The sequence below is a fragment of the Salmo salar genome, chromosome ssa11 (assembly GCF_905237065.1).
Source record: "Salmo salar chromosome ssa11, Ssal_v3.1, whole genome shotgun sequence".
In the NCBI taxonomy this organism is placed as follows: Eukaryota; Metazoa; Chordata; class Actinopteri; order Salmoniformes; family Salmonidae; genus Salmo; species Salmo salar.
Window position 1 is genome coordinate 97,028,426 of NC_059452.1, and position 13,093 is coordinate 97,041,518.

Consider the following 13,093-nt stretch of genomic DNA (forward strand, 5'->3'; position numbering starts at 1 on the left):
TAAAGGAACTATTTTGACTTTTCGTCTGGACTAAACTCACACGCTTAGTGAATTTGGAGTGCTGCACTAAACTCGCGAACAAAATGGAGGTATTTGGACATAAATATGAATTTCATCGAACAAAACGAACATTTATAGTGGAACTGGGATTCCTGGGAGTGCATTCTGATGAAGATCATAAAAGGTAAGTAAATATTTATAATGTTATTTGTGACTTCTGTTGACTCCAAAATGGCGGGTATCTGTATGGCTTGTTTTGATGTCTGAGCGCTGTACTCAGATTATTGCAAAGTTTGCTTTCACCGTAAAGCTTTTTTGAAATCTGACACAGCGGTTGCATGAAGGAGAAGTTTATCTATAATTCTGTGCATAACACTTGTATCTTTTATCAAAGTTTATGATGAGTATTTCTGTAAATTGATGTGCTCATTCACCGTGAGTTTTGGAGGCAAAACATTTCTGAACATTACACGCCAATGTAAATGGGGTTTTTGGATATAAATATGAACTTTATCAAGCAAAACATACATGCATTGTATAACATGAAGTCCTATGAGTGCCATCTGATGAAATTCATCAAAGGTTAGTGATTAATTTTAGCTGAATTTCTGGGTTTTGTGACGCCTATCCTTGCTTGGAAAATGGCTGTGTGGTTTTTCTTGTCTAGGTGCTGTCCTAACATAATCTAATGCTATGCTTTCGCCGTAAAGCCTTTTTGAAATCGGACAATGTGGTTGGATTATTGAGAAGATTATCTTTAAAATGGTGTATAATACTTGTACGTGTGAGAAATTTGAATTATGAGATTTTTGTTGTTTTGAATTTGGCGCTCTGCTATTTCACTGGCTGTTGGCGAGGTGGGACACTACCGTCCGATATATATTCCTAGAGAGGCTAAGGGAGGTAAAGCAATAAATAAGCCATAGTGGCGAAATAAGTACAATTTAGCAATTAAACACTGGAGTGATAGAGACCGGAGTGATAGATGTGCAGAAGATGAATGTGCAAGTAAAGATACTGGGGTGCAAAGGAGCAACAAAAGAAAGAACAGTATGGGGATGAGGTAGTTGGATGGGCTATTTACAGATGGGCTATGTACAGGTGCAGCGATCTGTGAGCTGCTCTGACAGTTGGTGCTTAAAGTTAGTGAGGGAGATATGAGTCTCCAGCTTCAGTGATTTTTGCAATTCGTTACAGTCATTGGCAGCAGAGAACTGGAAGGAAAGGCGGCCAAAGGAGGAATTGGCTTTGGGGGTGACCAGTGAAATATATCTGCTGGAGCGCGTGCTATGGTTGGGTGCTGCTATGGTGACCAGTGAGCTGAGATAAGGCGGGGCTTTACTTAGCAAAGACTTGTAGATGACCTGGAGCCAGTAGGTTTGGCGACGAATATGAAGCGAGGGCCAGCCAACGAGAGCATACGGGTCACAGTGGTGGGTAGTATATGAGGCCTTGGTGACAAAACGGATGGCACTGTGATAGACTGCATCCAATTTGCTGAGTAGAGTGTTGGAGGCTATTTTGTAAGTGACATCGTTGAAGTCAAGGATCGGTAGAATAGTCAGTTTTACGAGGGTATGTTTGGCAGCATGAGTGAAGGATGCTTTGTTGTGAAATGAAGCCGATTCTAGATTTCATTTTGGATTGGAGACGCTTAATGTGAGTCTGGAAGGAGAGTTTAAAGTCTAAGCAGACACCTAGGAATTTGTAGATGTCCACATATTCTAAGTCAGAACCGTCCAGAGTAGTGATGCTGGATGGGCGGGCAGGTGCTGGTAGCGATCGGTTGAAGAGCATGCATTTAGTTTTACTTGCATTTAAGAGCAGTTGGTGGCCACGGAAGGAAAGTTGTATGGCATTGAAACTCGTCTGGAGGTTAGTTAACACAGTATCCAAAGAAGGGCCAGAAGTATACAGAATGGTATCGTCTGCGTAGAGGTGGATCAGAGAATCACCAGCAGCAAGAGCGACATCATTTATGTATACAGAGAAAAGAGTCGGCCCGAGAATTGAACCCTGTGGCACCCCCATAGAGACTGCCAGAGGTCCGGACAACAGGCCCTCCAATTTAACACACTGAACTCTGTCTGAGAAGTAGTTGGTGAACCAGGCGAGGCAGTCATTTGAGAAACCAAGGCTGTTGAGTCTGCTGATGAGAATGTGGTGATTGACAGAGTCGAATGCCTTGGCAAGGTCTATGAATACAGCTGCACAGTATTGTCTCTTATCGATGGAGGTTATGATATCGTTTAGGACCTTGAGCGTGGCTGAGGTGCACCCATGACCAGCTCAGAAACCATATTGCATAGCGGAGAAGGTACGGTGGGATTCGAAATGGTCGGTGATCTGTTTGTTAACTTGGCTTTCGAAGACCTTAAAAAGTCAGGGTAGGATAGATATAGGTCTGTAACAGTTTGGGTCTAGAGTGTCTCCCCCTTTGAAGAGGGGGATGACCGCGGCAGCTTTCCAGTCTTTGTGGATCTCAGACAATACGAAAGAGAGGTTGAACAGGCTAGTAATAGGGGTTGCGACAATTTCGGCTGATAATTTTAGAAAGAGAGGGTCCAGATTGTCTAGTCCTGCTGATTTGTAGGGGTCCAGATTTTGCAGCTCTTTCAGAACATCAGCTATCTGGATTTGGGTGAAGGAGAAATGTGGGGGCTTGGGCAAGTTGCTGTGGGGGGTGCAGGGCTGTTGACCAGGGTAGGGGTGGAAAGCATGGCCAGCTGTAGAGAAATGATTATTGAAATTCTCAATTATCATGGATTTATCAGTGGTGACAGAGTTTCCTACCCTCAGTGCAGTGGACAGCTGGGAGGGGGTGCTCTTATTCTCCATGGACTTTACAGTGTCCCAGAACTGTTTGGAGTTTGTGCTGCAGGATGCAAATTTCTGTTTGAAAAAGCTAGCCATTGCTTTCCTAACGGCCTGTGTATATTGGTTCCTAACTTCCCTGAAAAGTTGCATATCGCGGGGGCTATTCGATTCTAATGCAGTACGCCACAGGATGTTTTTGTGCTGGTCAAGGGCAGTCAGGTCTGAGTGAACCACTGGCTATACCTGTTCCTGGTTCTACATTTTTTGAACGGGGCATGCTTATTTAAGATTGTGAGGAAAGCACTTTTAAAGAATAACCAGGCATCTTCTACTGACGGAATTAGGTTAATATCCTGCCAGGATACCCGGGCCAGGTTGATTAGAAAGGCCTGCTCGCTGAAGTGTTTTAGGAAGCGTTTGACAGTGATGAGGGGTGGTCGTTTGACCGCAGACCCATTACGGACGCAAGCAATGAGGCAGTGATCGCTGAGATCCTGGTTGAAGACAGCAGAGGTGTATTTGGAGGGCAGGATGGTTAGGATGATATCTATGAGGGTGCCTATGTTTATGGATTTGGGGTGGAGAAGGTGGAGGCCATTGCCAAGATGAGCCAAGCTCAGCTGATGGAGGTAGACGAATGCACTCCCGCTGCTCGGAGGCTGAAATCCATCTTGGTTATGGTATTACATTACCAGTACTTAATTCCTGACTGTTCCCCCATAGCCAAGCCTTTGTATGCACTCATCGGGGGTCAAAAGAGGAAGAGATGGGAAGAAGAAAGGCAACAGTGTGATTTTTTTGGAAGCTGACGCTATCGGATTGGACTGAGGAGTGTGTTGTTGCATTCTAGAAGCTAAAGGATGCTCTTCTGAATTGTGTCATGCTGGCTCACCCTGATATTGAGAGGTCGTTCATTCTCTTCACTGACGCCTCTTTGGATGGTCTCGGAGCTGTGGTTTGTCAAGTGCCTGAAGGTGAAGATAAAGCAAGGCCCATAACATTTGCGAGCAAGACCCTGAGTAAGTCGCAGAGAATGTATCTGGCACACAGACTTGAATTTCTAGCCCTGAAATGAAGAGTGTGTGAGAAATTCAGTCACTGGCTTAAGGGGTACAAGTTCCATGTCTGGACAGATGGTAACCCGTTAATGTACATCATGACAAAACCCAAGCTGGACGCTTGTGAGCAAAGATGGGTTGCCAAGCTGGCAGCATACAACTTCGATTTGAAGCGTATCCCAGGGAGCATGAATACAGTAGCAGATGCACTGAGCCGTGACTCCTTCGCAGGGACTGTCACGCAGAGACTGATGAGGAAGTCCAACCAAGCACTTCTGTCTGAGGCTGTTGGGACGCTGAATGATGATGTTCAAGATGCCTTCCTGTGGGCTTCTTATACACAGGAGTTAACTTCCTTGACCACTGCTGAAGTGAAAGCCATATATCAGCTCCATATCGACTGGAAATGTTCAACAAAGATGCAAGCAATCCAGCTTGGTTCCAACATCCAACAGCTGCTTTCTCCTGGTATTGACACTTTGCCTGAAATCTCATATGAGGAACTTTGGGATCTCCAGCTGCAAGACTGTGATTTCGAAGGTCATTCCTTTCATCTTCAATAAGAAACAGCCCACCAGACGGGACCGATATGCTGTGTCTTCTAAAGTGTTGTTGCTGATGAAGCAGTGGGACCGCTTGATCCTAAGAGAGGGAGTTCTGTATCGTGTCATTAAGGAGAGTCTCACAAACCGGAGAAAGTTCCAGTATGTCTAACCAGAGGTGTTGAGACTCAAAGCAATGACCATCATTCACAACCTTGCAGGACATCAAGGCCAAGCTAGAACTCTAGCCCTGGCCAGACAGATGTTTTTCTGGCCTGCAATGGAGAGAGACATCAAGGAGTATGTACGCTGCTGCCAGAGATGCGTTCTAGCAAAGACTCCAGAGCCAATGGCTAGAGCCCCGTTAGAGAGCATCGAAACCTGCTCTCCCATGGAGTTGGTGTGTTTGGATTTTTGGACCGCGGAAGACAGTAAGAAGAACTCACGTTGACGTTCTGGTGGTGACTGACCACTTCACTAAAGTTGCACATGCATGGCCATGCAGAAACCAGACAGCCAAGCAAGTGGCTTGTAAGCTGTGGGATCATGTCTTCTGTGTCTATGAAATGTGCTGCAAGATCCATACTGATCAGGGTGTGAATTTCAAGAGCGAGCTAATAGCAGAACTCCTTAAGCTCTCCGGTGTCCAAAAGTCAAGAACCACTGCATATCACCCAATGGAGAATGGAGAGACTGAACGCTTCAACAGGACTTTAGGCAACATGCTCAGGAGTCTACCCCTGAAAATCAAAGAACATTGGCCTGAACAAATCCAGTCATTGACATTCGCCTACAATGCCACTGTTCATGAGACTACGGGCTATGCTCCATTCTTTCTCATGTTTGGTAGGGTCCCTCGGCTACCAGTGAATGTGATGTTCCACAATGTCTTGGATGACTCCAGTGTTGTGGATTGGAACAAGTATGTCGAGACTCTGATCACTGGGCTGAAGGAAGCTATGAGTGTTGCCCAAAGGCACACTGACAAGCAACAGAGACGACATGGTTGGGAGTACGACAAGCAGGTTAGAGGCATCAGTTTGTCCATGTGGGATCGTGTCCTCATCGCCAACAAGGGTGAAAGGGGAAGCCGCAAGTTGACTGACAAGTAGAATCCTGAGATTTTCAGTGACTTCAGTCAATCCACAAACTCACATGTACAGAATCCAAGACCACGACGGCAGAGAGGTGGTGGTTCATAGAAATCTACTGCTGCAGGTGAACTTCCTGCCATTTGAAATTGATGATTCAGAGCACTTCAATGACAGTGATGCTGCAGGATCTTCCATCAATGTAGATACAGGAGAGGCCATGCACTCCAGTGATGGACTGGACAGGGAAGAGATGGAGGACTCTGGGGAGGAAAGTGCATCTTGGATGGCGGAGGATTCAAGCAATTACTCCGAGCTCTGGACATCGGATGGAAAGACACAACCTCCCTGAGGAAAATGACTTGGGAAGCAGCCCTGAGATCCTGGCGCCGATTCCTTCAAATCTTCTTCTGATCACTGATCTAAGGCCAGAACCACTATTAGTCACCATGGCCCCTAGCCCAGTCCACTGTAATGCACCTGATAAAAGCAGCCCAGTGGCAGGAAGCACAAGGGCAGGGAGGGTAGTTAAACCAGTCAAGTGACTAATTGAGTCAATCCCCCAGAAGGTGCATGTTTAACGTAGTACAGAATGACTGTTTGTTTTTCTTTACGGCTAAGAAGGTACATATAGTGTAAGAGACACTGTGCATCTAGGGGCAGTTGAAGGCCTGACCAACCTTCACTTGCCTTGAACCCTATGGGTAGCTTTGAGCTGAATTCAGAATTATGCCTTGAGTTTGGTAGTTTTCCACCTTTGGTGAAATTCAGGAGGGGTGAATTTAACAGTTGTTAAAATACTTTGTGAATTTCACCAGGTTCATATATTTATATAGCATGTTGATTTGTTATTATGCATGCCTGCATCCTGGGAATAGGGGAGTGTGTACTTGCGTTTTGCCCTGCATGCTCGTGCTCAAATAATTTTGATGCACTATGAGAGGTAGGCACTCTTTTTCTGTTATCTTCAGAAAAGTAAGATTCCTTTAAGCACAAAGTCATACAGTTTCTTTGTTCATGAATAATGTTGTATATTTAGACTTTGTGACTTAGACTTTAATTGTACTTTTTAGGATGATATTAACATTCTGAATTCAACATGTGGTTACTAGCGAGCTAAGGTATTGTATGTGTGAACGATGCCTTGCTCCTCGACTGATCCCAGTCCTATGAAATTGTGCATCTATGTTGTAGAAAGAGGCGACAATTGGCAGAACATTTTTATGCTCTACAAATGTTTTGTCTTTTCTTTTGGATGCAGAGAGAATCCTAATTCATTAATACAGCCTGATCTCTGAAGTCCACGTCTATAGTCTCAATTCCACAATGCTGAGGTACAGTACAGCACCGGTTACTTACAGTTGAAGTCGGAAGTTTCCATACACTTAGGTTGGAGTCATTAAAACTCGTTTTTCAATCACTCTACAAATTTCTTGTTAACAAACTATAGTTTTGGCAAGTCGGTTAGGACATCTACTTCGTGCATGACACAAGTAATTTTTCCAACAATTGTTTACATACAGATTATTTCACTTATAATCCACTGTATCACAATTCCAGTGGGTCAGAAGTTTACATACACTAAGTTGACTGTGTCTTTAAACAGGTTTTACGGTTTGCAACTGCACACGGGGACAAAGATCATTCTTTTTGGAGAAATGTCATCTGGTCTTATGAAACAAAAATAGAACTGTTCGGCCATAATGACCATCGTTGTTTGGAGGAAAAAGGGGGAGGCTTGCAAGGGGAAGAACACCATCCCAACTGTGAAGCACGGGGGTGGCAGCATCATGTTGTGGGGGTGCTTTGCTGCAGGAGGGACTGCTGCACTTCACAAAATAGATGGCATCATGAGGTAGGAAAATTATGCGGATATATTGAAGCAATATCTCACGACATCAGTCAGGAAGTAAAAGCTTGGTCGGAAATGGGTCTTCCAAATGGACAATGACTCCAAGCATACTTCTAAAGTTGGCAAAATGGCTTAAGGACAAAGTCAAGGTATTGGAGTGGCCATCACAAAGCTCTGACCTCAATCCTATAGAAAATTTGTGGGCAGAACTGAAGTGTGTGCGAACAAGGAGGCCTACAAACCTGACTCAGTTACACCAGCTCTGTCAGGAGGAATGGGCCAAAATTCACCCAACGTATTGTGGGAAGCTTGTGGAAGGCTACCCGAAACATTAGTTTAACTTCTAAATTGTTTAAACAATTTAAAGGCAATGCTACCAAATACTAATTAAGTGTATGTAAACTTCTGACCCACTGGGAATGTGATGAAAGAAATAAAAGCTGAAATAAATAATTCTCTCTATTATTCTGACATTTCACATTCTTAAAATAAAGTGGTGATCCTAACTGACCTAAGACGGAGATTTTACTAGGATTAAATGTCAGGAATTGTGAAAACCTGAGTTTAAACGTATTTGGCTAAGGTGTATGTAAACTTCCCACTTCAACTGTATATACAGTACCAGTCAAAAGTTTGGACACCTACTCATTTCAGGGTTTCTTTATTTTTGCTAATTTTCTACATTGTAAAGTAGTTAAGACAAAACTATGAAAAATCACACATGGAATCATGTAACATAAGTGTTAAATAAAAAAGTATATTTTATATTTAACATTCTTCAAAGTAGCCACCCTTTGCCTTGATGACAGCTTTGCACACTCCTGGCATTCTTTCAACCAGCTTCATGAGGTAGTCACCTGGAATGCATTTAAATTAACAGGTGTGCCTTGTTAAGTTCATTTCTGGAATTTCTTTCCTCAATGTATTTGAGCCAATCAGATGTGTTGTGACAATGTCGGCATACAGAAGATGGTCTTTTACCAAATAGGGCTATGTCCATATTATGTCAAGAACAACTCAAAAAAGCAAAGAGAAACGGCAGTCCATCATTACTTTAAGACATGGTCAGTCAATCCGGAAAATTTTGAACTTTGAAAGTTAAGCGCAGTCACAGAAACTATCAAGCGCTTTGATGAAACTGGCTCATGAGGACTGCCACAAAAGACCTAAGACCCAGAGTTACCTTTGCTGCAGATAAGTTCATTAGTTACCTGCCTCAGAAATTGCAGCCCAAATAAATGCTTCACAATGAGAATGTGTTCTTAACTGACTTGCCTAGTTAAATAAAATACAAATATTCCCACTAAGCACAAACCAGTTGGAATGCTGTATTGCTGCAGAATGCTGGTTAAGTGTGCCTTATTCTACATAAATCACTGACAGTATCACCAGCAAAGCACCATCACCTCCATGCTTTACAGTGGGAACCACATATACGGAAATCATGGAGAACATCCGTTCACCTACTTTACGTCTCACAAAGACACGGCAGTTGGAACAAACTATAATTTGTTTTTCAATAGGACAATGACCCAACACGCCGCCAGGCTGTGTAAGGGCTTAGATCAAGGAGAGTGATTGAGTGCTGCATCAGATAGCCTGGCCTCCACAATCACCCAACCTCAACCCAATTGAGATGGTTTGGGATGAGTTGGACCGTAGTGAAGGAAAAGCAGCCAACAAGTACTCAGCATGTGTGATCTCCTTCAAGACTGTTGGAAAAGCATTCCAGTTGAAGCTGGTTGAGAGAATACAGTGTGTGCAAAGCTGTCAAGGCAGTGTGGCTACTTTGACGAATTGGAAATATAAAAACACTTTTGGTTACTACATGATTCCATGTGTTATTTCATAGTTTTGATGTCTTCACTATTATTCTACAATGTAGAAAATAGTAAAAATAAAGAAAAACCCTTGAATGAGTAGGGGTGTCCAAACTTTTGACTGGTACTGTATGTATATATATACACATTTATTTTCCTAGAAAGACTTAGAACAAATAGAAACCAGACAAAACGGTTGTTTGGAATTAACCTTTTATTGAGTGAAAAACTCAAAGCACATTTACAGACGACGCCCACGACGACCTCCCTTTCTTCGGGTGCTGTCTGATGGAATAGGGGTGACATCCTCTGCAAGGAGAGCAAGCATTGGTGTCTTCACATGCATTAACAGAATTGTACGTTGACTCCCAGATTCATTGACATCCCCATTTACATTTGTAATTTATATTGTCTTTAGGGAATTGGAACAGAGCGACTCGCTAACGATACGTCACGCTGAATAAGTGCATCTGCTAAATGACTGAAGTGTTAAAATGCCATGGTTGTGACAACAGCATGCGAGAGTATAATGTAAACTGTAATGTAATTAACACAGCCTCCTTGTTCAGGAGACTCCCAAGAAAACAGGCCAAGAGAAAAGTTGAATTGTTTCACATGTAGTATTCAAAGACCAGCTAAAAATACATTTCCAACTGAAAAATGTATATCCTCTGGAAAACATCATACAACCAGTATATTTCACCCTTGACACATTAAATATGCAGACACATGGTACAGTGTTTTCCAACCCTCTCCTTGATTAGTTGACTCAGCCACATCAGTGCAGGGGCTATAACTAACATGTGGACGGGACAATCCATTGGTCCAAGGCGAGGGGTGAGAAACATTGGTATATCAAATAAATTATTCTCCCAACAGGACGGCTGAGCTAAAGCTTACCGATGCGTCCGATTTTCATGCCAGAACGAGCCAGGGCACGGAGAGCAGACTGTGCTCCTGGTCCAGGGGTCTTGGTTCTGAAAGGCAAATGTTCACACAGTTACACAAAAGACAAATCTAATGTGTAGTTGACTAGAGAGATCCAGTTCCACAACTCAGAAGACTAAGCAAAATATAGACTGCACTCCTAAATTGATTGTTCTATTTACAGTGGTAACAAGAGTAGTAGTCGAAAGGAAACAATGTGGCCTACCAAAACTATTTAGCTGCATCAAGCACTGTGCAACCCCATGGATGTACAAAAGACAAGGTCTGACGGAGCAACAATAGGTTGCGCTTCAGCGAACAGAGGGAGGGATTCATTACCTGTTACCGCCAGTGGCCCTCAGCTTAATATGCAGGGCAGTGATTCCCAGCTCCTTGCATCTCTGTGCCACATCCTGGGCGGCCAACATGGCAGCGTAGGGGGAGGATTCGTCTCTGTCGGCCTTTACCTTCATACCACCAGTCACACGGCAGATAGTTTCCCTGGAGGGTGCCGGGAAACGTTTAGGGCAAAGCATTTGAAATCAACACTGAACACTATAATGTGATGACATCGATTGCTGTAAGCATGCAGGTTGATTGATAATGTATCAGGTCACTTGAATATTTTCCAAAGCCGAGCATGCACGGTTCCCATGCCTCCAGTACTTACTTGCCGGAGAGGTCAGTGACATGAACGAAGGTGTCATTGAAGGATGCAAAGATGTGGCAGACTCCAAAGACATTCTCGCCTTCGGCAACCTGAGGTCCCAGGGCGATGACCTGTTCTTCCTTCTTTTCCTTACCCTTGCGTGGTGCCATAGCTGCAAAGGAATGCACGTTGGTCAGCATTTAGTTTAAGTGTCAGTTACCAATCCTGGCATTAGCAAGTGATCGGATTGAGGCGAGGCAGGAAGTAACGTTTCCATATCTAGCAAACTGGCTAGATCCTGACTCCTGGTAGGGGATGGATACATTACTCGACAACTTCACCACAAGATGCGTTTGAATTGCTGTATTTAAAAGGTGTCCCTCACTAGTTATGTGCACAATGAGAATACTTAGCAAAATGTCAACCATTAAAGCAACTGACCAATAACTACTAGCTAACGTTATATACAAGCAGTGGTGGGAAAAGTACTCAATTGTCATATTTGAGTAAAAGTAAAGATAACTTAATAGAAAACAACTCAAGGTAGTCAACCCTGTAAAATACTAGAGTAAAAGTATTTGGTATCAAAAGTAAATGGAATTGCTAAAATGTACAAAAAGTAAAAGTATAAACCATTTAACATTCCTTATAGTAAGCAAACCAGACGGCACAACGTTCTTGTTTTTATTTTAGGAGAGCCAGAGACACACTCCAACATAATTTACAAACTAAGCATTTGTGTTTTTAGTGAGTCCGCCAGATCAGAGGCAGTAGGGATGACCTGGGATGTTCTCTTGATAAGTGTGTGAATTGGACCATTTTCCTGTCAAAATGTAACGAGTACTTTTGGGTGTCAGGGAAAAGGTATGGAGTAAAAAGTACATTATTTTCTTTAGGAATGTAGGGAAGTTAATGTAGGCAAAAAATGACAAGGTACAGACAACACAAAAACTACTTACGTAGTACTTTAAAGTATTTTTACTTAAAAACTTTACACCAGTGTATAAAAGTGTCACATGGCAACAAACGCCAGTGGAGTGGCGTTAACGTCAACTAACGTTTTTGTTAACAACCAGACACCAGAATGTATAACACGACAATGTGTGCTTGTCACAACAATGTAAAGACTAAAAACTACAGTAGCCCATAGTTTACCTGGTTAGCATGGGCTAAACAACGCGACAGCAAGTTAGCTACAATAACTAACCGTTAGCGCACCATGAGCAAGCTACACTCCACATGACACTCAGGTACAATTAAAGACGTAGATAACACTTCCCTGCAGCAAAAATGAACACGGGTGAAGACATTCGGCACAATATGGTTAATATAACTAGTGACACATGAGCCCCACTCAATGTGCTTCAGCAAACTACATTTCCAGGCCTTGCGATGATGAACATCCCTTCTTCCAGCCTACACTAAAGTAGTCTAATCCATAAACTTCTAGTCCGATTTTCGAACAAATTGCACATTTTCCTTATCTATAAACGCTTACTTTATCGAATACAAGGACAAGGGGCAATAGATACTTTAAGGGATTGAGGATTCATTTGGATAACAAATCTGCGATAATTTACCTGTGTGTGTCTCTAGTAAAGCCGAAACAGAAAAGGAAAGAACTTTCGCAACCGGGTTGAAAGTTCAAGCTTCCCCCCCCGGAAGTGGATCTTGCTCTTTACTGCCTCATAGCGGTTTGTATGTGTACAGCACGCAATCAGTTTAGAAAGGATCGGCCTTTATTTTTTTACAGGTACACAGCATCATTTTCAACTTGTGAAATTCTGCTATTTCACCCCAAAATATATATAATCAATATATATAATGCTATTTCGTCCTGTCATATTCCATGCCAAATTATACGATTTGTTTCACTACATTAAAGAATCCAATGCCACATGTCAAAATCCTCTAACTGTTTACAAAGTCCTTAGACATAGATATTTGTTTAGAGAAAATAATAAACAGACCTAATTCATGAATTCCTTACCTTACTTATTCCTGCAATGTATTTTGAAGATTCTGGATCCAAGCATGCATGTTTTTCAAAGGGTTGACTATTTTTGTGGGTAATAATGATGACTTTTGCCTTTTTAGTCTTTAGAGACATTCCATTTTCATTGAGTAACTTATTCAAAAGGCTTGAGTAACATTATATCTTTAGAAATTATTTATAGCTGCAACCACATCTGTTACAAGCACATCTGCCACAGACAAGCACACGTAATTCAACTAGTCAAGTCATGGAATGTTTCCTCACAAGTATAATCTATTGGCTGATCCCTCCTGGTGACCTGGGTGGAATTATGTTGTCCTTCCATAACCCATAGCAAGTCC

At 42.6% G+C, this 13,093-nt stretch overlaps 1 protein-coding gene across 1 annotated transcript; it reads right to left on the minus strand.

Annotated features, from left to right (window-relative positions):
• Positions 1–9,376: 9,376 nt before the first annotated feature.
• LOC100194652 (ribosomal protein S14-2) lies at positions 9,377–12,357 on the minus strand. Its single transcript, NM_001139736.1, has 5 exons — positions 12,337–12,357; positions 10,778–10,928; positions 10,447–10,608; positions 10,081–10,157; positions 9,377–9,489 (listed from the first exon to the last, which is right to left on the minus strand). The coding sequence occupies exons 2-5, from the start codon at positions 10,924–10,926 to the stop codon at positions 9,422–9,424; spliced, it is 456 nt and encodes a 151-aa protein (NP_001133208.1). The 5' UTR covers positions 10,927–10,928; positions 12,337–12,357; the 3' UTR covers positions 9,377–9,421.
• Positions 12,358–13,093: the final 736 nt, after the last annotated feature.

What these genes read in the sequence shown, in the direction of transcription:
- LOC100194652 (NM_001139736.1), bottom strand. Translation starts at nt 10,926, where the DNA reads ATGGCACCACGCAAGGGTAAGGAAAAGAAGGAAGAACAGGTCATCGCC. An exon ending in GTCACTGACCTCTCCGGCAA is followed by an intron (nt 10,609 to 10,777) that starts GTAAGTACTGGA and finishes GGCACCCTCCAG; the next exon opens with GGAAACTATCTGCCGTGTGA. An exon ending in CATGAAAATCGGACGCATCG is followed by an intron (nt 9,490 to 10,080) that starts GTAAGCTTTAGC and finishes CTCTCCTTGCAG; the next exon opens with AGGATGTCACCCCTATTCCA.